At 40.4% G+C, this 23,979-nt stretch overlaps 2 protein-coding genes across 7 annotated transcripts in view; both read left to right on the top strand.

Moving 5' to 3' along the window:
* The first annotated feature begins 1,298 nt into the window (after positions 1 to 1,298).
* On the top strand, positions 1,299 to 19,976 carry LOC111262449 (putative fatty acyl-CoA reductase CG5065). Of its 6 annotated transcripts, none has more exons than XM_022836728.2 (10): positions 1,302 to 1,948; positions 11,838 to 11,939; positions 12,372 to 12,670; positions 13,026 to 13,358; positions 14,023 to 14,262; positions 14,482 to 14,840; positions 15,152 to 15,304; positions 15,514 to 15,621; positions 16,248 to 16,385; positions 18,761 to 19,976. In XM_022836728.2, the coding sequence occupies exons 3-10, from the start codon at positions 12,431 to 12,433 to the stop codon at positions 18,930 to 18,932; spliced, it is 1,743 nt and encodes a 580-aa protein (XP_022692463.1). In that variant the 5' UTR covers positions 1,302 to 1,948; positions 11,838 to 11,939; positions 12,372 to 12,430; the 3' UTR covers positions 18,933 to 19,976. The 6 variants fall into 6 exon arrangements, with proteins under 6 accessions (XP_022692465.1, XP_022692463.1, XP_022692461.1 ...); XM_022836726.2 differs by having other exon boundaries at positions 11,823 to 11,939; XM_022836730.2 differs by lacking the exons at positions 11,838 to 11,939; positions 18,761 to 19,976 and adding an exon at positions 16,892 to 18,749 and having other exon boundaries at positions 1,299 to 1,948.
* Positions 19,977 to 21,267: 1,291 nt separating this feature from the next.
* The window catches only part of LOC111262432 (uncharacterized), a 17,274-nt gene continuing 14,562 nt past the window's right edge, over positions 21,268 to 23,979 (top strand). Inside the window, exon 1 of the mRNA XM_086969109.1 lies at positions 21,268 to 21,997. The gene's annotated coding sequence lies outside the window, so the exon portion shown is untranslated. The remainder of the gene's footprint in view (positions 21,998 to 23,979) is intronic.

The following is a 23,979-nucleotide window of genomic DNA, read 5'->3' as shown; positions in this document are numbered from 1 at the left end:
CGTCTAAAATGAAGGGTAGTTTTGATTCGGTAAAAACGAGCTAGGCATTGTTGTATAGTGACTTCCGTATTCATTTTTTTCGTTACGAATAAAAAAGATATATTTCGTTGAAACTTCTCTCTACTTAGGGAATACTTAGCTTTGCGCCGCATTGACATAGCGGAATTACGTAGTAAGATTTTTTCGCTCTCACCGGAACTAAGTTATAAGTGTTCGGGGTCAGCTAAAATGCCTCAAAGCATTTGAAAACGATTAGAAACTTAACAAAAAAGAAAAAAAAAACAATTGTAAACAGAATCGAAGAGCAACTGTGCGCAGTTGACAACTTTGCAATACTAGCTTTTAGAGCTATGTACTTTAATTGTGGTAGGTTAGAAATGTCAGACTTAACATTTCAAGACAAGCATTGCAAGTTTACAATGCTAATTAAACAAAAGAATAAAATTCGGTTGACCCACTATAGCTATATAGATGAATATTTTTTATTTTTAGGATTAGAAAGGTCAGGAAAAGAAAATTAAAAAAAAAGAGATGAGAAAGGTAAAAAAAAGTGAGATCAAGTGGCTAATTAACGATTTCAGAACGAAGCTTCGTCTATTGGAATAATAGGACCTTCAGATTATATAAACTTACATACAGCTTACTCTTCTGGGTATGATCCCCCTCTATATTATGACAATATATAAAAAGGAATCCAACTGTTAATGCCCCTGTCCTTATTCAGGTATACTCAAACCACTGATGGTGTACACTCGTTTGCGAAATGTTTACCCTTGCGATTTACATAAATAATAACATTGCATTGTATTGAACGACAGCTTAAATCCACACAGCGAACATATGGCTCCCTTTTCTTTCCCGTCTACGCTGTGATCATCCAATAGCAATTCAAAACGAACCATTTTCTATTTGCAGTAAATCTTCTCCATGTAACCAGTCTGTTTGCACACATCGAAATCATTAAAGTCAAAGTAACAACGAGCAACTCATTTTACCATCCCTTTCTGCACCAACCTGAAAGAAAACTAGGTTGAAGGTGGCTTCTTCCCTCTATTTTTTTTTTGATAAAATTATGAGCGTCTCATCATTGTAGAAACCGTTGCTTTGTTGATGGCTTTGGTGCTTTCCGCCAGACGGCGCCTTCGACAGTGTCGCTGTGGTGGATCGCTGCACTCTTCATTGAAGCCTCCTTGCCACATCTCCGTCGCGATTCATCATCAGCGCGGTGAGGTCGCGGCGACTGTGATGGCTGGAGTTTCCTTCTTTCTCTCCATTTCTGCTGACTTCGGAACGGAACACTTCGTGAAGAGCGGGCGAAATCACTGCCTAACTGTGTCCGCTTTCTTTAGTCAAAGAATTAACAGGCACTTTTGTGTTAAAAACTTTTGCACAGGAGGAGCAACCAGGTACACTGCCAGATCATCGCTAACTGCCGTGGCGGTTTGTTCGACTGTGTCTGACCCAATTCCGAACTACTCCGAAGCTACGGCGGATCTGAGCTGAGCCGGAGCAAAGACACGGGGCGATAGAGCTTCGTGCGTGCAGCGAGAGATAACATACCGTCACATATGCAAGTGTTTGTGCAGTGAATGAATAATATCGGTAGCTCTGTTAGCCGGTGAACTGAACGAATTTTGCTGTTTACACCACAAAAAGTAAAAAAAAGTTCTCAGACGAGGAGAGTTACTCGCGCTAAGGACGACCTACAATTAAATACGGTCAGATATTCATGTACGAAAAATTCGTGTAGGAATATCGGGGCGGTTTGGGTGCTGATACTTCTAGAGCGACAATAGAGCTTGTGGTTCAACGCAACGCCGTGGACTTCTTCAACCCTGTGCGCAGGTGACGTGTGTCAGTGAGCTGGCTTCACTGCTGGGGTGTGAGACGGACAAATTACTGGGGGGGGGTTAAACTCAAGCCAGACAGAAGAAAAACTGACCCATAAGTGAGTATCGCGTCCCAAAGATGTTTTTTTTTTGTTCACATATATTACCTATCCTGGATACTTCAGATATAAGTTTGGTAGACTTAAACAATGTTTGTAATGAAAATAATAATTTAATTTATACGAGCGTGTCTGGCTACTCATATACATAAGTATCCGCTGTACTTAAAATACTGTTTACTTAGGCTACGTACACCTGAATATAGCTCCTATCATGAAACATGAAAGCTCTTTCACACACGAAACTTGTGTAGTGTGACGTGGGCAGATCTTGTCTCTTGTAAAGATGAGTCAATAAATAGTAGTAACATTTTTCTCTATCCCGAGCAAATAATGCTATGTTTTGTTAAGTTTTTAGACTACAAATATATCAGTTATCGCCTTCCTATACATAGAAATCGTACATAACGAAAGCGAACTCCTTATAAGTGAAATCCAAAAAACAATGTCGTAGTTGCGATCTAGATGATTTTTGTTTTCGAAATCAGGAAGTCGCATCAACGCTTGTAACACACTTTACCTTTGACAGAAGTAGATGATTAACTGGGATGGTTTAGTTGTCAACGTCAGGCTGTGTGACGTGTTCGATGAAAAACGAATGAACACCAGAACGCATCTGGGGATTACGGAAATTCTGTTCGTGTCCATGAACTTTTATAGTGAATGACGCGTTCTTCTGCAGTATATGCGCAAACCATAAAGAAGGAAGTAACTCCGCTTATGGGTTAATTTCGAAAAAGAGGAACGTTGTTCCTAAAGATAATAACTGGCCGTAAAATGGAAATACGAAAAATAACAGTACATTTGGTTGGTTCGCATGTCTTTTAAAACCGTCAAACAATATATATATATATATATATATATATATATATATAAACTTAAATCTTTTCTTTTAGATCGCAAATCAATTCATGATAAGAACTAATACAACACCAGCAATGCGTTTACCGAAGAAATTAACCACGGTGTCTTTTGTTATGCATTCGACATTCGTTTTAAATTTCTAAATTTAGCTCTTACTTGAACCACTAAGTTCAGTAAGAGTAAACAGTTTTAATCATGCGTATTTTTTCTGCGGATGTGTAGGCAAGGCCGTGCTATCCTTGTCTAATCTAAATTCGATACGTTTCTGGTAATCGGCTGATAACGCGTAATGGTCTGATTGAAGTAACATGCATTGAAAGCCTGAAAACGTAATATCACCTGTTTTAGACGGGTACTTTCTTCGTAACGACATATAGTCCTTGCTCAAAAGGAGACCTACTGATTACAGCCGTATCTTAGGCAACTGAACAGAGACAACGAACGGAAGTACAAATACAGTCATTACGTTTGTTATAATGTCAGCGTTACCCGTTATAGGCTATGTGTATCTGTCGGCGAAGCACGTATGTTTACTAGAAAGTTCGTGTTAGTATGGGTTGAAGCGTCTATGAAAACAAAAATCTCTGATTGAACCAATTGATACGGGCAGAAGATCACGCCAAATAAAGCTCCCAAGGACAATTAGATTTCGTTTCAGCATTCGACAACGAATCTGGCAGATCCGACAAGAACACTTCTAAATATTGCAACTAGTCGTGGTGTTTTCGGAAAGTATTTATTTTTCTATAAAAGACAAAACAACGCTCCTAGAAGCTAGACAAATCGGATAACACGTTGGACTCGCAAATGGGCCTCTAGCTATACGAGCTGCAGATTCCAAGTCGAATGCCAAAGCAAGTCTTCCGACGATAAACCTTGTCAAAACGGGCATGTGCCTGTCTCTGTGTTGAAGACTAGAATTCTCTGACGCGTTTCTGTCCAATATAACGATAGTCGAACTGAACGGAATAAAAATGCAGTTGGAAAAATCGTTTGGCTATAATATGATGAGAGCGTCTGGCAACGCTGGCAAACCGCTGGTTCTCGGCTAAGCACATACGAGGCGAACGGTAATAAACGAGAACGTTATCGATCATTTAAGACACTGCGACTTTTTCACATGATCGAATTTAGCACCCACTCTGAACAAACAATGGTCGTGACGTGTTTGCCAACGTAACGTATGGCACGTAATGTCAAAGTCAGAGTCACTGAAGCAGAAATGCTACAACACCAGCTTTACCTAACTTGTACCGCGATACGCTCGCATCTGCGAAACTGTGCATATAATTAGAACACTGATGTAGTTGGCTTTCATTCTTAAGATAGCGGAATAAAAGGAATAAAGAGGTACATCTGCAACTTTATTATTATGTATGCGTCGTTCTGTGATTTCAACTTTTCCTCAAAAGATTCGTTATAAAGAGGTTTTATTCGACAGCGTTCAAAGTTGTTTACAAAGCATTTCGATTATATACCTGTATCGTTCAGCAAGTTAGCCATCGTAAAAGTGTGCCTTGTACAGTGAGCGTGTAATGCGGTCGTACCAATGGCTCTTATTGCATGATGGCGGCGGCTATCTATTTTTAAGCAATACTACGATATTGTTGTACGCTTAACTCTACTTGCAAACTATTTGCATGTGATACAATTATCAATGCTAGCGGCCATGTTTTGTTCCAGCAGCGAATCGACCACAGCTTTAGTTCAAGATTTAAACCATTTACGTTTGAAAGTAGTCCTTCTGTGCGTACGCTCGCTTAAGTGTCGCTCAAATACGTTACGTACAAAATATCAATGATGCTTAAACAATGGCTCATTAATAGCAGGCCAAAAATTCGCAAAATCCTAGAGCTCAAAACTGTCGTTAAGTTCAGAACTTGGAGATTTGGTCGACGCAATTGCCAATTAATATTCTCCTTTCTAAAACTGCTATTAATTTTTGTGTAAAAAAAAACTAAGTGTACAAAAAATGGCTTTTTGAGTTATTTTGGTTCAAGTCCCAAAATCGAAACCCGACTGAGGATCTTTTGATGTGCCTCATTAACGTCTGTTTACCTGGTTGGAAATACCACAGAACGTTGATTTCAGGCAAAAACTCTTTTACTGGAAATTCGCTCAGCGCGGAAAGATTATGTCATAACTGCTCTTCACTGAGCTTCTAAAGACGACGCGCTGTTGCTCCAGAAGAAACTGTTTACACCAAAAGTGGTGGAAGAGTGCATGTTTGTTGCCGCAAGTAGCTGATATACGTGTATAGCCAGCGCGAATTATGCACTGCCTTGAAGTATGTTTATTTTTGAGGTCTGGTTTTCTACAATACAGTTTTATAGATCTAGAAGGCAGCTTTCGTCACTCGAAATTCTGACCATCCTGACCAGCCTGTACCGGCAACGTGCACTGAGCTGACCACTAAAACATTATTTTACTGCGTAATTTGAATTTTTCAATAAATTCATTTTTTGATAAATATTCTTACGTTTGCGCACCTCTGCGGTATAATCTGGACGTTACACTACACTAGTACAAAGAATTCTTCCAGTCGATCCAGGGGCTTTATCCCAGTAGTCAAAGAAATCCTTACATACACTAAGCACTAACAAAACCAAAAAAAATTATCTGGGGATGTCTTCAGTCGTTTCGCTATTTCGCTTGGTCCTAAACAGGAATACGCCGTGGACACGGCAAGCGCTAATGTAGAAAAGACGGATTTTCCTTTTACTGAAACAACGATATCTCTACTGTGCGACTGTTAAAAAGCATAGAACAAATGCGGCTATACGACCGACTGCTGGTTACCGCTATTGGCTACCGGACCTCATCCGGGTTCAGCTTCACATCATTGTTGCAGACGCTCGAGAACCGTGTAACCGTGTAAAAGTGGTTAACCTTTGTCTAAATATAAATGATATATTTTATACTATTCAAATTGGTGTAGATTTAATAGTTGCGGATGAGAGCCAACAATCGAATCAAAGGCACTGCATCTGGGAATCAAATGTAGCCCAGACCGGCTTAAGCAGATCTTAAATGCGGCATCAGATTTTCTATTGCGCGAATCGTACAGGTTTGTAAACATTTGAATATAGATAGCAATGCAAATCCGGACAATTATATGTCCATTTGTAATGCATTGTAGTAAGCTTTTCGAGTCGGCTAGAATGCAGATGATCACTGTTTGTCGCAGCGTCTGAGAACGACGAGAACGTAGACGGCAAAGAGACCGTACGTTTTTATGACAATGTATCTGTATGACAAGTTAGGCAAGGCTTATGGCAACAAAACCGGCTTGCTAAATCTTCGAAATGTATGTATAAACTAGACATCCTCACATAACAAACCGATCATATAGCACCTGTGGAGCATAAGGCTGCGGGCTAGCTAGGGTGAGTTGATATGTTTAGACCTGGATGTGGATGAACAACTTAAACAGGCTGAGGTAGGCGATTATTGTTCGATACCACCATATAGACTGAGGTATTTGCTATTGCTATGTAGGGCGTAATGAGGTGAAGAGACTACGGGTACGATTTGTTTAGTACCTTCCAAGCCTTTTAGGCCAATCGGCATTTCTGCCCGTTTGGCATAAAACACGGTACATGTCTTCGTAGCCTTAAAAAGTTCAGTTGTCGTTGACTCCAATTCGCAGAGGCCAGTGCACAGACTACGACAGCTTTGGAAACGATGCTTGTCTCACCTATTTGTAAATTAACTTCCCACCAATATCAAGACGGTGATGGGCGAAAACGAGCTGTTAGTTTCACGACGTTAGAAAGAACCACCATCAGCAGTTTGAAACAACGCTCAACAGCAATAGTACCGAAGGTGAATTCGAATAGTTAAAGCTAAATATTATTAAGTTGTCTGGAAAATTTGGCTGAACTTTTCGAACTTCTTCACAGGTAGGCTGGTTAAATATATGTGCTAGTGTGTTTATAATGACACGAAAACCTTTGTTACTTTAGCCTAAATAATGTTCTTTATTAAGCACATCATAAACAGATTGTGTAGTGTCTGTGTTTAGCAGCAGACAACGAGAAGATGCATAACCATAATTTGTGTTAATGTGTCGACAAAGTACCAACCATAATGAGAAATGAGAGAAAAGGTCCGTTGTCCTTAATTTTTCGTGCGACATCCGATGCCTGCCCACATTTTGCGGATATCTGATGGTTGCTGCTAACTAAAATCTCATAAAATGTACGTACTAGTCATCATCAAACGCAGTCATTGAGGTCTGAATCCTTGATACTACTAATGCCACAGCTACTGTAACCACCAAAACAGGTACTTGCCGGGCCTTACCCAAACGATCTGCGGCACCAATCAAAAAGTTTCGAGTGCGACATGGTGATGAGCAGACACTAAAGATAGTTTTAATCTATAGTTGATTTTTTTTCTGTTGAAACGATTATGAGCAATTAAGTGTCAACATGAGATCTGGTTACAATGTTAGCCATGGCACAATTCCGAATTCCCCGATGACAAAGCTTTAATGTCACTTCATCGGGGTAGCAATCATCATCTCGATCCACAAGGCTCTCGGATGGGCGATATCTGAATAAACGTTTCGATAGTTTATATCCCGTAGTGTGTTATGTAAGTTTAAGTTGTTACCACTACAGCATTACGAGGCGCGATATCTGATGGCCTTAACGGTATTGCAATATTTCATCCGGCGACTGTAAAAACAACCAACCGCTCGGCAGTTTCGCTTAGGAGTAAGATTTTTTTTAGTAATACCACAACTTTCGAGTGCTCGGTACACTCGACAGTGTCCACAGATGCTTCTGTTAAAGGTTAAAATTCGCGAACAGATCAAATTGATTTAGCTAGCGAGTTCAACCCTCGTACATGTTTTCTTCTGCAGACATTTATTTGTTCTTTTATTGTTTACTTCGTCGTTTGACAAAGCTATACTTCCCTACAAGAAAAGATCTGCGAAGATTACCAGTGGTGTTATGCTCCGTCGTGAACCGAGACATCTTGATACAGCATCCGGGCCGATTTTTGTTAGGTAGCCTTTAAGATACCTTCAGCTCAAAGTTTCCCTGTACTGAACGAAGGTTGAATGGGTTTATTCCACGTGAAGTATTCGTGGTGAAGAGTGTATCTTCGTGCACAGAGGAACTGTCTACGTACGAAATGGCTAATGATTCTTGCGGCAGCTAGTTCTTAGAAAAGCAGTCGGATTTGTCGTCGTGTTGAGTCCTTGCTACCCAACGAATAGAACAATCCTAAATTATTAGTTAGTATTTGTTGATTTCACTTAACGATGATATCATTCAAGGTACAGTCAAATATTTTTCAATTAAACCACGTTGGCAATGAATCGCGTTTCATTGACATAACTATAAAATAGTGAGCTGGATACTATGGAGATTATCTTAAAGTACTGCAGATCCAAGAGTTAGTACGACTTTGTTCTGTCTTGAATGTTTTTCTGACAAAAATTCACTTATTCATGTATTTCGCGCGAACGTATGTCATAGAAGAATAAATAGACCTACTAAAAAATCTCGATACAAGAGCAGAGAATGTTGATACAGATTGTGAACTTTTTTTGGGTAGAATAAAGCGAAGAAAAGACTAGGATTTGTCACGGTTCCAAATTGTAAAAGTTGCAGTAGGTCTGTTAATTATCATTTTTAACTTCTGCTAACAATATAGAACACTATTGCTTAAACATTGTTGTTAAGCGAACTTTGCCAATTTACGAGTTTAGTAAGTAATGAGAATTAAAGCAATGTAACAGATCTTAAGAGCAATTTTGAACAATAATCTGTTTTTAAATATCCACTAATCGTTTACCGATCTTGTGCAAAAAGTTGCAAATACTAAGTCAGATTTTCCGTCGGTACGAAATCCAGTGCGCGCATCTCACGATTGTAATCGGAAGAGACTCCAGAACGGTTAGACATGACCGGAAGTTCAGACAAGCTCCACACATCCGGTGATAGACCAAGTGAAAAGCGAAATTTTCCTTTGTGTCCTCTCCTATTATATCTCATCAACCGGAAACCCATGTAGATAGTGAGTTTCGGCAAAAGCCACTGAAAGTAGCCGCTATTTTCTGTGGTTAACGATGAATTCGGCCGTAGCGGCAATGACCCCCTTGCATGGGTGAAGGTGAAACTTTCGCAGAGTGTTTGCCCGTAAACATTGTTTGATAGACGAAGATGCGGAATCATTTGACGCGGAAAGCGTATACAGTGATCGTGACGATACGGTAGGATCCCTGACCGTCTGAAGGTTAAGGATAACCTTCATGACTATAATATCCCTAATATTTCAATGGATAACATGAAACAGAGCAAGTGCGTTACAAGATCATCTGATTAGAAAGACTTGATTTATTTGTATTGTTGCTGACTGGTCTTAGAAGATTTCGATACCTGAACATACGTTAATTTCCAGCCACAAGAGGGATCGGGGCTGTTCAGGTTGTTATTAAGGTAATTTAAATGCGCTGGATGTAGTGTTAATTGCCGTTCCAGATCATTAGTCAACGGATGCTTGTAGAATATTCAAACGTTTTTGCAAAAGGGTGGCGATCATTTACTCAAACAAGTGTTGATAAAAAGGTAACTCGAAGGGCATGCTATAACGTAGCGATCTGAGGCATAATTCGAAGATCGTTTGTTGATGGTTGAGACCAGAGAGTGGAAATACGCGTTATTTATGCGGTTCGCATCGGAGTGTTAAGCGACATTATGGCAGTCTGAGTTGACTCCGCCTAATATTGAAGAAGGCTTAGAGTGGAAATTTGGCAATCTAACAAAATTCCAAGGAAGCTTATAGCTCGATCTGTGAATATCACTTTAACAGCTAAGTTGTCATTGAGGTACATGACCAGAAGCAAATGGACAATGGTACTACGTAAAAAAGCTACATTTTAATCAAATATTCAACGTTCAGATATTATTCAAACGAGAAATACGTTACTGGGCTGGTAAAACTTACGAGTTACATTATCCAGTATAGTAGTTAACGGACCTTCTAAGCTACATGATTCAAAACATTCAACGTTCACTCTCGGCTTAAATATGAATGGTCCAAGTGTTTCGTACCCGTGTATTTAATGGCTAACTCCTAACTTAGATACAAGTTGCGCCTAGTCGATTTTGTGATTTAGTTGTTATTTTCGTAACTGAGAATTTATGATGAACTTATCACGGAACTTGTCACTAGCAAGTTTTTTGGTATACACGCTCGAAAAATTTGTTTCGGGCGGCTTATCCCAGTCTCCTCATTTAGGACAAAAAAAAATGACTTTGGCATTATAGAACTGCTAAGAGAGGGTCTGCAGACGAGCGATAAGAGCGACTGAAGTCACTGTGAGCTGCTACGATATATATTTAGCTTTCCGTGTGCTACTAAATAGGAAGTGAGCCCCTGGCCTGAATCATTACGTGCTATCATCTCTGTGGTCCGCGCCAACATAGAGCATACAAAGAGATCCACCAATCTAACTCGAACGCTTGTTATGACTGAGATCTCAAACAACGAGCCCTGAACCGTGACTGTGTTGTATGACACGAGATGACATGACTGCTGTGCGTACGACATACAGGCACAATTCGACTATTAGGTTCTATGTGACGAGAAAATAGGTGAGCTCAGACGCTTCGAGCAGCACCGAGAATCGTACAGAGGCAGCCTCCAAAAAGCTGTGCGCCATTCCTCCGTATCCGAAATAGCTAGGAACAAATGTTTGCAATGTACCTCGCAGACATTTGCAACGATGATCCAATCGCAGATTCCCATCATTTGTTTCTTAGAGAATTAACTTGCGCCGCAAAGGACCACTTTAGAAATGGAAATGCGCCAACGAGCAAACGTCCTCGTATCCGAACAGAGACTACACCCACAAAGGGACATCTGGTGGCACAGGAAGCTGCGAAAAAAATGTAAGCTTATTTCAGAGGAACTAAAGGTTACGATGGCAATTGCGGAGAGACAGTGTCAAACGATAATGCCTGTCGAAGCCGACAACAGGCAGATTAAAGCTGACATTGCTGCGCTCAAGGCAAATGACAGGTGAAATCGATTGCTAACAAAAACCTCTCTCCGTTGACCATGTCTACCCTTGAACGTAGAAGAGTACTGAGTATCGCCAACTATTTTTCAAAATACCGAGAAGTTCGATGCCTATGGAAACAACTTCTAACTTTCAATTCATATTTCAAATGTCAGGAGATTATTCCGTGGTTCGTCGACAATTAATGAGCCTCTTCTAAACATATAGTAACTCTTTTTATAATATAATTTACAACTGGCATCGTGCTGGCAACAAATCAGCGATCGAATTCGTCAACATTCAAATAGAACTAAAATTCTTCCCGGCTTAACCGCATCAGTCGCCTGATACTTCATCCAATGCGAAGACGCTGACTAGACCGCAAAATCGACTAACTCACGAAATTCGGTTTTGAAAGACCCAACCTGTGCGCCATTTGGGCAACGCGGACAGTTTTCGAGAAAGTGGACGAAGTTCACATCGAAATGTTTGTCGACGAACTTACTGCAGCACCGGTATCGGCTCAAGCGTCTTTGTGGCCCGTTAGACTCAAGGCTAGACTGTATGCTAAACACGAAAGGAAATAATAAATGCAGTATTAGTTTGTTGTGCCTGTGGGACAGCAAAGGCGCTAAGATCTTGTCAAAGATATGATCGCTTTTTTTTCCTACCATAGTAGTCAGTAGCTAGGCCGCTGTTCAAACTGTTGCAAAAGGCTGTACACCGCTATGCATTACCGCCGGCAACATGCGAAGCTTCTTTACCAAGTCAACTGTCAACAGCGATCGCAAAAACATATTGGAACTAACGAGGAAAATGCCACTGTAATAAGGGACTTTACCATAGAACATTATTGCACTTCGTTGCAAAATCATTGTTTTCTACCAGAAATAGCCATTGGGTATCTAAAGATTAGGCTTTGAGTTGCCACATGATACGCAGTTATTTTGGAATCTTTCATAACGTGTTCGAAACGTTTATCCTCATGAGTTTGATGACTCACAGTTCTCTAGAACGCTGAAACCAAACGGGAAACGACCAAAGCAATCAAGTGAAGCACACGCGGGTATCCGCAATGATTTCCACGCGTCGACGGAGGCCAGGAAAGTAAGTTATATCTGAAGCCGCCTTCGGGTCGGTTAGGCTGACTCATTTGATACGGTCGTCTTACTTTTCTTTCGAAAGTCGGATTACAGCCGGCTATCGGGTGTATGCAACACTGATAAACATGGATATATTATGGACATGGCATTATGTTTAACAATTCATCTTCCTTTTTTTTCGAACTCGGTGAACATTTGTCTATTTTAATGAAAAATGCAAACAACACATTATTTGGTTATATACATATCGTGGGATTCTCAGTTAAGCATAGTTCACGTTAATTAGACCTATGATATTACTGGAAGTTTACTACAACATAATTTAATTAGAACAATAAAAAAAACATCTTCTATTCTATTCTAACATTTTGTTCTACATTCTAAAATTTCTATTCTAACATTTGTGTTTCGTATTTTTGTTATGATTTTAATTTAGGTGTCTTCCTATAACAGCTCATTTGCTCACTAATTGGTTCAATTTTAGAATTTAACAAGATGGCAAATCGAAAGATGGCCGTCGCGGGAACGTCAAACGGAACCGCGACCGAAGCGCCAATACAAAGTTTCTTCTGCGGGAAATCAGCTCTTGTCACAGGCGCGTCGGGATTTCTGGGCAAAGTTCTCGTGGAAAAACTGCTGCGATCATGTCATGGTCTTGACAATATCTACTGTTTAATACGTAGCAAAGATAGCGAGAGTCCTCAACAGAGACTGGAAAAAGTCCTTGAAGCTCCGGTATGGAATGAGGGCATTTTTACTTGTTATGATTACGTTAAAGAGAATTTACATAGTCGTACATATAGAACGTTTAGCGAGTCAGTAAAAATGACAAAGAATTGGTTTGCAGGTGGAATTGTTTGAAAACAAAAGGTTGCCAACCAACGAAAAGATTTCACCAGTAGTAAAATGTGGGATGCAGTATTAACTTCTTTTACGTAATTGCTCGCGAGTAATTGTGACTGCTATGCCCGTTGTTCAGAAAATAAATATAGAGTAACAAATGAGGGTTCGTTCTAACTGTACCAGGAAACAGTATAAAAGAGATAAACAAAAAGTATATAATTTCGTTTGTATTTCTTTTAACCAACAGATATTTGAACAGACGCGAAAATGCGGTATTCTAAGCAAAGTTGTCGCTATTGAAGGCGATATTCTCGCTGATGGTTTGGGCCTCAGCGAAGAAAATAGGAAAACACTAGTTGAAAGAGTCTCCATCGTATTTCACTCAGCTGCCTCAGTGCGCTTTGATGAACCGCTGCGAAAAGCCATCGACATTAATGTACTTGGTACACGTCGGGTACTTGAGCTCTGTCGCGATCTGAAATCGTGCGCAGCATTCGTTCACGTGTCGACAGCGTATTGCTTCTGCAATCGAAATTACGTCGGAGAAGAAGTCTACGATGAGAAGATCCATTATCAGAAGGTAAGTTATTTACTTATATCAATAATACAAACATTGTACCGTACACGTTTTTTACGTCTGCTACCAATACTCCTAGGCAGTTGTTGTTTTGTCAGACGATTAGCGTCCACCACGAACCCAAACGAGTCTACACTTGATTTTGAACCTAGACTACATCACTAAGTGTTCTCAGGTTTATTAGGTAGACACGTTATTACAACCTTAGCTTATCATCTATTTGTTTAAACATCAATTCATGTTCGTGTCATACAGCATGGGAGTCCACGTCTCTGAGCACCTCTATAATATTAGTTTAGCATGCCACAACGTCTTTGTCAATACGTTCCTGCTGAATTTGTTCGGATCTGGAGTAGCAATCGATACTAAAAAAATATTTCGAGCCTTTACGTTAGGTACTTTTTCTAACAAGAAATTAATTTTGAAACAAATTGTACCATTACTACATTATTTGTTAATTTTATGAACCCTTTGACGATAGCGTGAAACACAGTCTAGCCCTATTATTTAGTTCGATTACAAAGTACCTTTGGCAGTCTAAGTTCAGCGATATTCAGCATATTCGATTGAATATAAATAGAGCTCGTTTGGCTAAACGCAGGCCCTGCTTATTCCAAATAATCATAATCAACTAAAAAAAAAAACGCATTTTCTGATCAACTTACAGGTTATCGATGCATCCGAATGGATGGATGATGAAACCGCAAAGAACTGCCTCTCCGTTATTATGGACAACCGACCGTCAACATATCACTACACAAAGGCTTTAGCAGAAAGGTTGCTCGTTGAAGAAGGACGGGGAATACCTATAGTCATTTTAAGGCCGTCAATTGTAACCGCTGCCTGGAGGGAACCACTTGCTGGCTGGGTCGATAACTTTAACGGGCCCGCCGGCTTCGTTATAGCAGTAAGGCGAAATCAGTTTTTTTTTCATTATGCTTATTGAAGCCGGCATTATAGTACACGAAAACATTCAGTCCATAAAAACAACACATAAATCATACTAAATTTTTCAGTAGTGCCCAAATAGAGCTTAGAGCCGAAAGTTGCATGGTGTTTAAGCGGAGGGTCAGCCGAAACAAGTCATGCTCAATTGTACTTTTCTGCACGTTCAATTTATTTGCAGACTGGCAAAGGTGTACTACGTACAATGTATATTCGGCCTGATAGTGTAGCTGATGTGTATCCTGTCGATCTGGTCACTCGAATGATGGTCGCTTCGGCTTGGTATTGCTCACAGAAGAAATTCGTATCACCGTATGTTATAAACTGTACCACTGGACCTCTTCATCAGTTGACCTGGAGACAGATCTTCGAGTATTCAAAGCCAATCGTTTTAGCCAATCCGTCTATGGAAATCTTTCGCTACCCCGGCGGTTCGTTCAAAGAGTCGAAATTTTGGAACCGTATCGCAATGGCACTCGATCATTCACTTCCGGCATTCATAGCGGACTCGTTCGCGGTTATGTTCGGACGCAAGCCTATGTTAGTTATTTTTTTTTCATACCAACTAGTACAAAAGCGGTAACGCTCAGATGACAACCGGTGTAGTTAGTATTGTGATTTTTCGCGCTAAACTAACCGGTTTCTTAACGCTCCATCTCTAAAAATGTAGAAATTAACGTTAAAGATTAACGTTGATACAAACAAATCTTGTCGAGCTTACCATCCAACTTTAAGCCAAGCGATGCGAGTATAGATAAAATAAGTTGTTTCAACCTAGTTTCCTTAGACGATAGATGTGCCAAAAAAAACTTTGATTGGCTATGAGACTAATGCAATGCTTTTCCACTTAGCTTGGGCGAGGTATATGGAAAGATTCATCGAGCCATGCATATTCTTGAGTACTTCACGACACACGAATGGGAGTTCTCGATCGACAACGTTCACAATCTACTGGACCACATAAAACACCCAAAAGATAGAGAAGACTTTGACTTCGATATCAGGTATGACCTCAGTCTACAAAACAACAGGGGACTACATTTTGCTACAGCCTTAAATACGAGTCTAACCATTTTCATGTGTCCGCTTTTTTGGTGGTCATCTTTGGATACTGTTTCATTCACAATTGTCTTAACTGTAGATACATTACTGAGCAAATGTGCGACAATGATGAGATTCTTTAATGGCTCTCAATTGAAATTTGCTTTGGCAGACCGATGGATTGGCTATCGTTCCTCGAGCAATACATATTGGGCGTACGCAAATATGTCCTTAAGGAGGATCCTTCGACCATTCCGGCGGCTCGGGCCAAACTCAACAGGTAAGATTTTCCTAGAACCATTAAATCTTTTTCTGCGTGCTATTGCCACAAGTTGACAATGTCGATGTTATTATGTTTTATTCCGGCATGAAGTCGTGTTTCAGATGAGCGAATCTCACTAAGAAACACTGTTGTCTATCCACAATTTGCTTGTTTAACACAGCTTTTAGTGTGATTTCGTTACTTATCGATCTTATGTTGCGGTAGTTGTACAATATATACATTTGTTCGTTTTTTTTTTTATTTACTTTCTTTACTAAATGTTCTGCTTACTTGGTTAAAGAAAAACTTTTTGAATGCCTACAACTTGTTTTCTTTTTAAATTTTTTTATTTATTTATTTAAATGTTTTAAGTTATTATTCTCATCGATCGGGTACTGTGCAGTAATCTATTGGGCATCCAGCTACTATTATCTACCTTGGACACCATTAAAAATAGAGAATATCACTAATCACCGTCTCGTTGCGGAGCTTTCGTAGTTGGGGTTCAGTCGTGTTTGTTCAATGTTGTTCGTCCTTCCTACGTGTCGTTTGCTTGTACGGTTGGGTACGTTTTTTGTACGCGAATGTCTGTGTGTTTGCATGAGGAGCACTGCTGTTTGTTGTCTGAAATATGGGAATTTCAGCAAAGGTGGAAGTAAGTGTCACGACATTAGCACCTCAAAGCGAAAACCTGTGGGAAGTGAGAAATACCCGGAAAAACGGGGACCCTCGTGGACGGACCTGACCTCGCAGGCCGCGAAGGGCGAAAAGGCCGAGGGAAGGTGAGGACATGCAACGGATAACAACAGCATTGACTAACACAAAGATCGTGGGAAGGTTAGCCGCAGGGATTAGGCAATTAAGTATGATACTTGAGGAATTTAGAACTGACACGCGATCAATTTCGGTACTAAATATTTAAGGTTATCCGGAACTATTTAGCGGGTTGGCGTCCTAATTTTCATTTTTAAGATGATTGAGCCAATAGAACAAAAAAAAAACTGTCGTTTTACTAAGGACCGCCTTGGTCATTGTTTTTATTAATTTTCAATTTATTTCACCAGTTTTCTCGAAGCAGAAGCTAAATCACGAGGTGTTGAAACATTCAGCACTGAAAGATATCGTTGCTTCTAAACTCAGCACTTTTTCATAGCACTTAATTAACTTATAGTGGTAGACAGCCGAGGTTCTGATAAGAATATGTACTGCATGATCGAAGTACGTAGTTCGAAAGTGTTTTGGTAGCTCCGAACAACTAGTCATAATGTCATGTAATAAATTTTAATAGATCCTATGCCATGGTAACCGTTGTATCCATCTGTAAGAAATAACGGAACGACGTCGTCACTTTCTTGCTCTATGCAAGTACACCACTTGGTCGTAAGCAACCGACTGCCGTTTAGTTCCCCGGTAGACGTTTCTCTCTGATCCTGCTGACATTAACTGGAATCGTTGCTACCAACATGAGCATGTGAGTGTATAAAGCTTCGGTTAGCAAATAGCGTGAAACTGCAACGGATAGTTCTTGGCTTCGTAACTGGACACATTGCCGTTTGAGATGCAGCAATAGCTAAAATTTGAGTTCGCTTCTTCCAGAACCAACCGGAAGTGTATCTGCGAGTTTTTGTTTTACAAGATGTAAAGAGACGAAAAATAGCATATCTAAATTAGACAGATCAAATTGGCTGCCTAATTAATATAGCGTCCATTTATTTTTTGGGAAAATGACGTCTCCCAGATCGATCATTTACAAACTGAAAGATCGACAGTTTATGTCACGAGTAGCTCGAATCGAATAGATAATTAGCCTACAACTTGGGAGTAACGGTAACTGTAGAAAAAAAACAATTCCTTTATACAATCTATATTATTATATGAACATAAACTACAGCTTTTTATAAAAGCATCGCTCCCAGAGCTACATGCATGAGACAAAAAATAATCCTTCCTAATTGTGAAGCGCGCGATCGCCACATAATCTTTTATTCGATTAGGTTGAATAATAGGTTTTTGAGACTTTTGTACTGAATAGAAAGCATCACGTTTTTTTCTTGGGACAGTAAGTAATTATGTTATGCATATTATTATAATATATATAATAAAAAATAAAAAAATGCACGATTTTTTCCATATTTCTACTAAAGAATAGATGCCGCCAGATAGCAGCAGGTTTCGTCTTAATGGAGTTATTTCATCATGTTTGAGTTGTTAATCCATATAAAAGGTAGGTCTACAAAGGTGGTTGCCCAGTAAACGAAAAAAATGAAAACCCGTTAAAGCAAGATTTGAGAGAGATTATAGAGGTTCTAGCAAAACCTTTTATTCGAAGTGCAGGAAGGCAGCTTTGACAATGTATGCCGTATATGGCCGTGCGTTCACATAGAGTAATAGAACCTGTCCTCGTCTGTATTAAAGACCTAATTAATGCAGCTGGGCTATGGGTTCGTAAGAAGCAATTCGTAGTAGCGAAGTAGGCCCTTAGAGGTCTGCTGAAGATCTGGTTGGATCTTAAATCTCGGTTCCTTTCTTGGAGCCACCTACCCAATCCTTGGTTCATCTAGACATATAAACACCACTTCGTGACACCGGTGACAATTCTATGCAAAAATCAATCATTGCAGCCGCGCGACGCTTGACACCAAGCGAGATGTTAGGGAGAGAAATTGAGACACAATCCCTTATCGGATTCAAAGAGTTTTTCAGGTAGCCAAAGTGCAAGTTCCTATAGAAACCTAAGGGATTCGAGGTATTTAGCGACGGTCTTGTGGTTACAGCCCATCTTTAGGACCGATTCTCAAGTTGTTTGTCGGCCGTTTTTTTCAAACGTGACTTGCGATAGTTATCATCAAGCTCTGAGGGTCTTCTAGAATGGAGGCATCCTTTAGGCCCCGGATACCATTTTAAATTTTAGCAAACTACTCATAAGCCGTCCCTTTCACGAAATACATAGTACAAAAGTTGTTAAAAATACATTTTTCCACCTGGCACAGTTCGAGTTGTAACGTACTCATAACACAATGTCATTATGGTACGGTGATCGAACAAACAAAGTGCTTAGAAGTACATAACAAGTGAAAGAGAATGGAATAAAAAATCTTGTGAAAAAAAACGTGAAAACTTACTCTTCAACGTAATATTATCTTCTCTTGTTTTGCAGAATCTGGTGGATCGGAACTATTATGCAAATGGCTGTTGTGTATGGCTCGTTTCGACTTCTCATGCGATATTCGAGCAGATTCAACTTCCTGATATGGAACCTTTTCTCAAGGATAGTCATGTTTGCCGTCAGAATCAACGTCGCGGTACAATCAAGTTTTGGAAAGAGCTAAAAAAACAGGACCAGATCGCTAATAAATGTCGAAGCTTGGCCTTCTCCCTTATTCTCAGAACATCATGAAGCTTTTCATCAATCGTGCTGTTATTAATTAGTTTCACCCCGACTGTTTTTAAATACCCCGGGTTTTTCTATCCGTTGGGAATTGAAGAAAGACCGTGATTAACGAATGAGCGCCCCCTTGTGTCGCATATAACTACCCTGTTGCCACGTGACCATAGCAGAACTTCTGTAGCAACTCGGTAAGCTCCTACGGCACAGGCTACTGTGCATCTGCAATTTCAGCATGTTCGTTCATTTACACGCTTCAAGATAGAGTGTACTTAGGGAGCGTTCCATTGAAAACTCTAAAAATTTTACTTTCACAGTAATTCAGTGCGAGACAGGAAGTGGTTCTTCGCTCAAGAGCATCGCACAACTATTATTATTATTATGGTCTGATAGACCTAGCGATAATCCATTGTATGCTTCCTCTTAGCTTACTCAATTCTAAAATAAAATACACTTGCAAGCGATATTTGTATCAAATAAAGTAAATATTTCCTTCCACGATAAAGTACACTAAATAAAAGAAACAGCTAATAAAACCACAGCAAAATACGCGAAGAAGAAGTCGGCGGTTGATGCAGTCATACGGATTCGCACTTTATTTGACACTTCTTTATGCCTCAAATAAAATACGTCTATTTTAAGGCTGTTCCCGTCGAAAGCCTCGAGTTCTGTGGTTTAGAAGAAACTGCTAAGTGTTGTTTTTCGCGGTAGTCGAAATTTTTGGGCAATGTTTTAATGCCCGCATTTAAAATGAGTAATCGACGGTAATACATAATAGGTCGGTATAAGAAATGTGGATGGTTCAGTAGACGCCGCTGTTGGCAATATACTATAAGTATACAAAATAAAAGTCTATTTTGTTGTGACTATGTTTCCATTTCACATTGTTTAATACTGAGCTAGTTTTGACCATAATTTCGTTGCTCAAGGACCGTGATTGTAATAGAGGATGTTTTTCCAAAAATAAATATGCTTTCATTGTCAATGAGCTGAGCTGTCTTTTGATTTCACTGACTCTTTCTGGTTCCCTTAGATTTGCAGTTTTTTTTTTTTTTTTTTTAAATATCTTCTTTTTTCATAACAGCATTATCTTGGCTACGGCTCAACTTTCTGACACAGTTAGATTGCTAATACTAGTAAATATTTTATAGGATAAAATATCGGCGGTGTACACCGATAAGAGAAAATAGTCAATGCAGGCCCTGGTAGGGCTCAATAACTTCTCAATATTAGAGTAAAGCTTTGTGCGTTATATATATATCTATATATAATAATCGGCAAAATGTACACTGTTTTAGCGTCATTTGTACTCGGCGATAACAGCGCCGTCGTCAGCAAACTGATTTCTCTGATCTAATAAAACTTGGAATAAATTCGAAATCGCTTTGGATCAAAACTGAATTTGGAAGCGCTTGATTTTGTATTGATTACAGCCAGCCGTCTGAAGCTATGCCTAACGAAAATACGGAACGTGAAATATAGAAAAATTTAGAATATCTTTCAGATCGTCAATGGTACCACAATGTATACCATAGAACTCATATCAGTACAAAAATCTGTGTATTTAGTCTTCTAGCTCATATGAACAAATTGAGAAAATAGAAAAATCTCTAGCGCGAGGTTAGGAACTTTTCTTACTATATATTATCCAAGATAGTTCGAGACTAAATCTAGCTATGCCGAACATTCAAGCAATAAACGCCCAAGATGCATATAAGTTTATTCCAGTAATGGTGATGCCTCCGCTTTCTAAACTTATAGAAGTGATCTTGAACCTAGATTGAGCTTAAACACACTCTGTTTCATAGTGGACAAGGCCTTTAGCGATCCTAAGCAACGCCCGATAGCAATATCAGACGTCAAAACTCACACTGCCGTCATCTCCTGACCGTTTCCGCATTCATCTTTTTAATCGATGGCCCCTCTTATTATAAAAACTTCATGACGTCGGCAACATTTATATTTTCGCTATATCAAACCTATTCTATCGCAAGCCTGTTACAGTGTTTATTATAATTCATTCCCCTCTCTACATCCTGAGCTCTCTATTCGGACTTCACTGCATTTCGGCCCAGTTGGAGCTTTTCACCTCCGCCTGTCGCCATCAAATATTCACAGGGTCAGCTACCTACTAAATCTCTGCCAAACATCTCCCAACTGGGACAGCGAGATTCCCTCTCCCACGACTGCCCTCTCCGCTTCACCATCCTGACTCTTCCCATAAGGCGCCAGGCTGTGTTGCTCTGCCAAAACCCAACTACGGGTTAGATACCGGCAATTTTCAGACGCTTTTAGTACCAGCAGCTCCGTTGCAGCGACTGTACTATCGGTGAGCGAACGGCTCTCATCTAACTCGCGCAGCAGGCGTTGGTATACATTCCTGCTTTATGCGGGGATCGGGCGAAGAGTTTTTTTTTGCTCCACGTTTGTTTGTCTAGCACAAGACTATAGTGAGATAGTTCGACCGAACTACGGGACGTGTAATGACACAGCGAAGCAGCCTCACTGTTTGTGTGAAACTCGTTCGCGTCTGTGGCAATTTCGGCTGCGGAGGCGCGTGTCTGTACACTGTACACTAGATGCGATTTTCGAAAAATTAGCATCTCTACCTTGTGAGATTTCAGTGAAGCCTTTGAATCGCTTGCTATGTGAAGATAGGATTTACTCAGCTCAGACACTTAAGAAAAAGCTTAAAACGAAGCGAAACTCGAAAGCAGAAATAAATCCTCTACGAAATATACTTGGTAGAGAGGTGAAGCTGATGATTTGCGAAGTAACCCTGTATGTAACAGAGCGAAAAATAGCGTAACGAACCGCAGGAATGGCTATATGAGATAGGAGCTAACGATCATCGGAAAATTTTAGAAGCTCATCTATTGTTTCATCACAGTTGTCACTGTCGAGTTGGAAAAAACTAAGTTGTTTTGGAATACTTGGTTGATTTCGTGATCCCAAGTTATAACCGAATGTGACTGCCCACTGCTGGAACAACGACAGGTTACACAAAAGGTTCGTAGTCTATTTAATAATCACTCTTATTAAATTCTTTGTATGTGTGACAAGTTCTCGATGTGAGGAAAAGCAAATTGTACGAGAGTCTATCGCACACTCAGACATAGTAAGCTTTACTCGTAAATTTAACGCAGACAAACGTCGCGTTTCGGTATGACAAAAAGTAGTTACTTACTTAATGTTTGAACGCTCAACAGCTATGTGAGTTAACCAGTGAGGATCGAAATTGAAAAGCTGAACCCATTCGGCGATCAGCCTAATTAACTAGACATGCTGTTCCGGTCTCTCAGAGAATGGCATTGATGATCAATAACGTTCACCTTTCACGTTTTACGTAGGGACAGAGCCTACCGAATTTAAGTCGGTGGCAGGTTTCTCTTGGCGAAAGCCTAACTCGCTTTCTAGTAGAATTGAAGATGCATTTGAATACTATCAGTGTTCAGAAGTACTATATATATATATATATATATATATATCGGAAGCCGGCTAAATATCTAGTATATTACATATGTACGAATTACAAGGCCCAAAAATTTCTTCGATTTAACTACGCTCGCGCGAGTTAAATATGTTGCCAAAGGCAGCAACGTTCCGAATTTCATTTGTATTTTGCGAATAAGCCCCCTGTGCAATTTTCGTGTACGTGACATGAACTGTGTTTGAACGCTTTAAGTCTCCTACCTATGAAAGACCTGGCTCCGTCATGTTTAAGTTTCTAAACAAACTCTTTAACTCGTGCAGTGCACGAACATGTTTTCGTGAACGCGAAGGTCTGCATCATACGCTATTGATGCGAATTCGAGCGGGTTCTTGAGGACTGTCGCATTTTGTCAACTAACGCGTACCGTAATTAAATAAATAACGTACCGTATGAGTGTTAATTCAATGTTTCTGCATCTGCTCTGAATACTGTAGCATGGCCGAATTAACGTTCTATAGTGTGCGATTATTTAGCATTATTAACGCGAGCACGCGACACCAAACGCTCTGCACATCTTCATGTGCTCAGTCTTTACCGTTTTCGTCATTCTGATTGTAGACATGGTTACGACCTGCGTTTCAAGCACTTTATTTCTCCCAGCACAGCTAATAAAGAAGACAGTACGGTCCATATCGAAGACACTGTTGCGTATTCATCGTTTGGCAACGGCGTTGCTGTTATGCCGCTTATTCGCCAGATGGCCACGAGCGACTAGCACTAACGCGCGACATCAACGGCATCACCACCATTATCAGCTTTCCTTCTATCTATTTTAAACAGGCAGCCGGCTGCATCCAGTCAGACTCGATCCGCGCCGATCTCTACCTAACCAGAGTCACCCCCTGTCTGGTGTTACTCAGTGGCTCACGCACGAATTTTGCCGATCCCGGCCTGTGGCGGTTGCTTACGGCGTCACAAGTCCGGCCCAACAACGCGCGCGAGACCATAGCTCGAGAGTCAGCGACCGTCTGGCTGCCAGCGTTCGAGAAACGAACTGAGAGTTAGAACCATGCGCGTACAAACACTTCGTCTATAAGGGGGGAGCGGCTTTCTATGCGATCATCGCCTCGACTCTCTGCTTTCACCCAGACGGGTTCGCTGCATCGAGGTGGCGCGTGCCGTCGTGCCGATGGTGATGTGCCGCCAAACCGAATCGTCATAGATATAAGCGGCAACAGCCTTAACCTATGGCATTCCGCTTCGTAGTCGTTTTCGTCGCATGCATAGCGTGAGCTACGCCTGGAGCGTACAACAGTCAGCACACTAGTGGCCGAGCTCTAAACTATTGAGCACCCTTGAACGATGCTGGCAGAGGCTAGGCCGGCCCGAGAGGGGCCGGCATAGCTTGAGGAAGTTTTATGGATCGTTGCACATATAGTAGCAGCAACACAATGAACCGGGAGATGGCTAGAGAATAGCTGAAGTAAAAAAAAGTCGCTCTGACGAAAGGGGAAGCTCTCTCTCTCTCTCTCTCTCTCTCTCTCTCTCTTCTATATAT

Source organism: Varroa jacobsoni, unplaced genomic scaffold, assembly GCF_002532875.2.
Source record: "Varroa jacobsoni isolate VJ856 unplaced genomic scaffold, vjacob_1.0 scaffold_663, whole genome shotgun sequence".
In the NCBI taxonomy this organism is placed as follows: domain Eukaryota; kingdom Metazoa; phylum Arthropoda; class Arachnida; order Mesostigmata; family Varroidae; genus Varroa; species Varroa jacobsoni.
The sequence above is the reverse complement of the archived record's forward strand: the minus strand, read 5'-3'. Positions and strand labels throughout refer to the sequence as shown.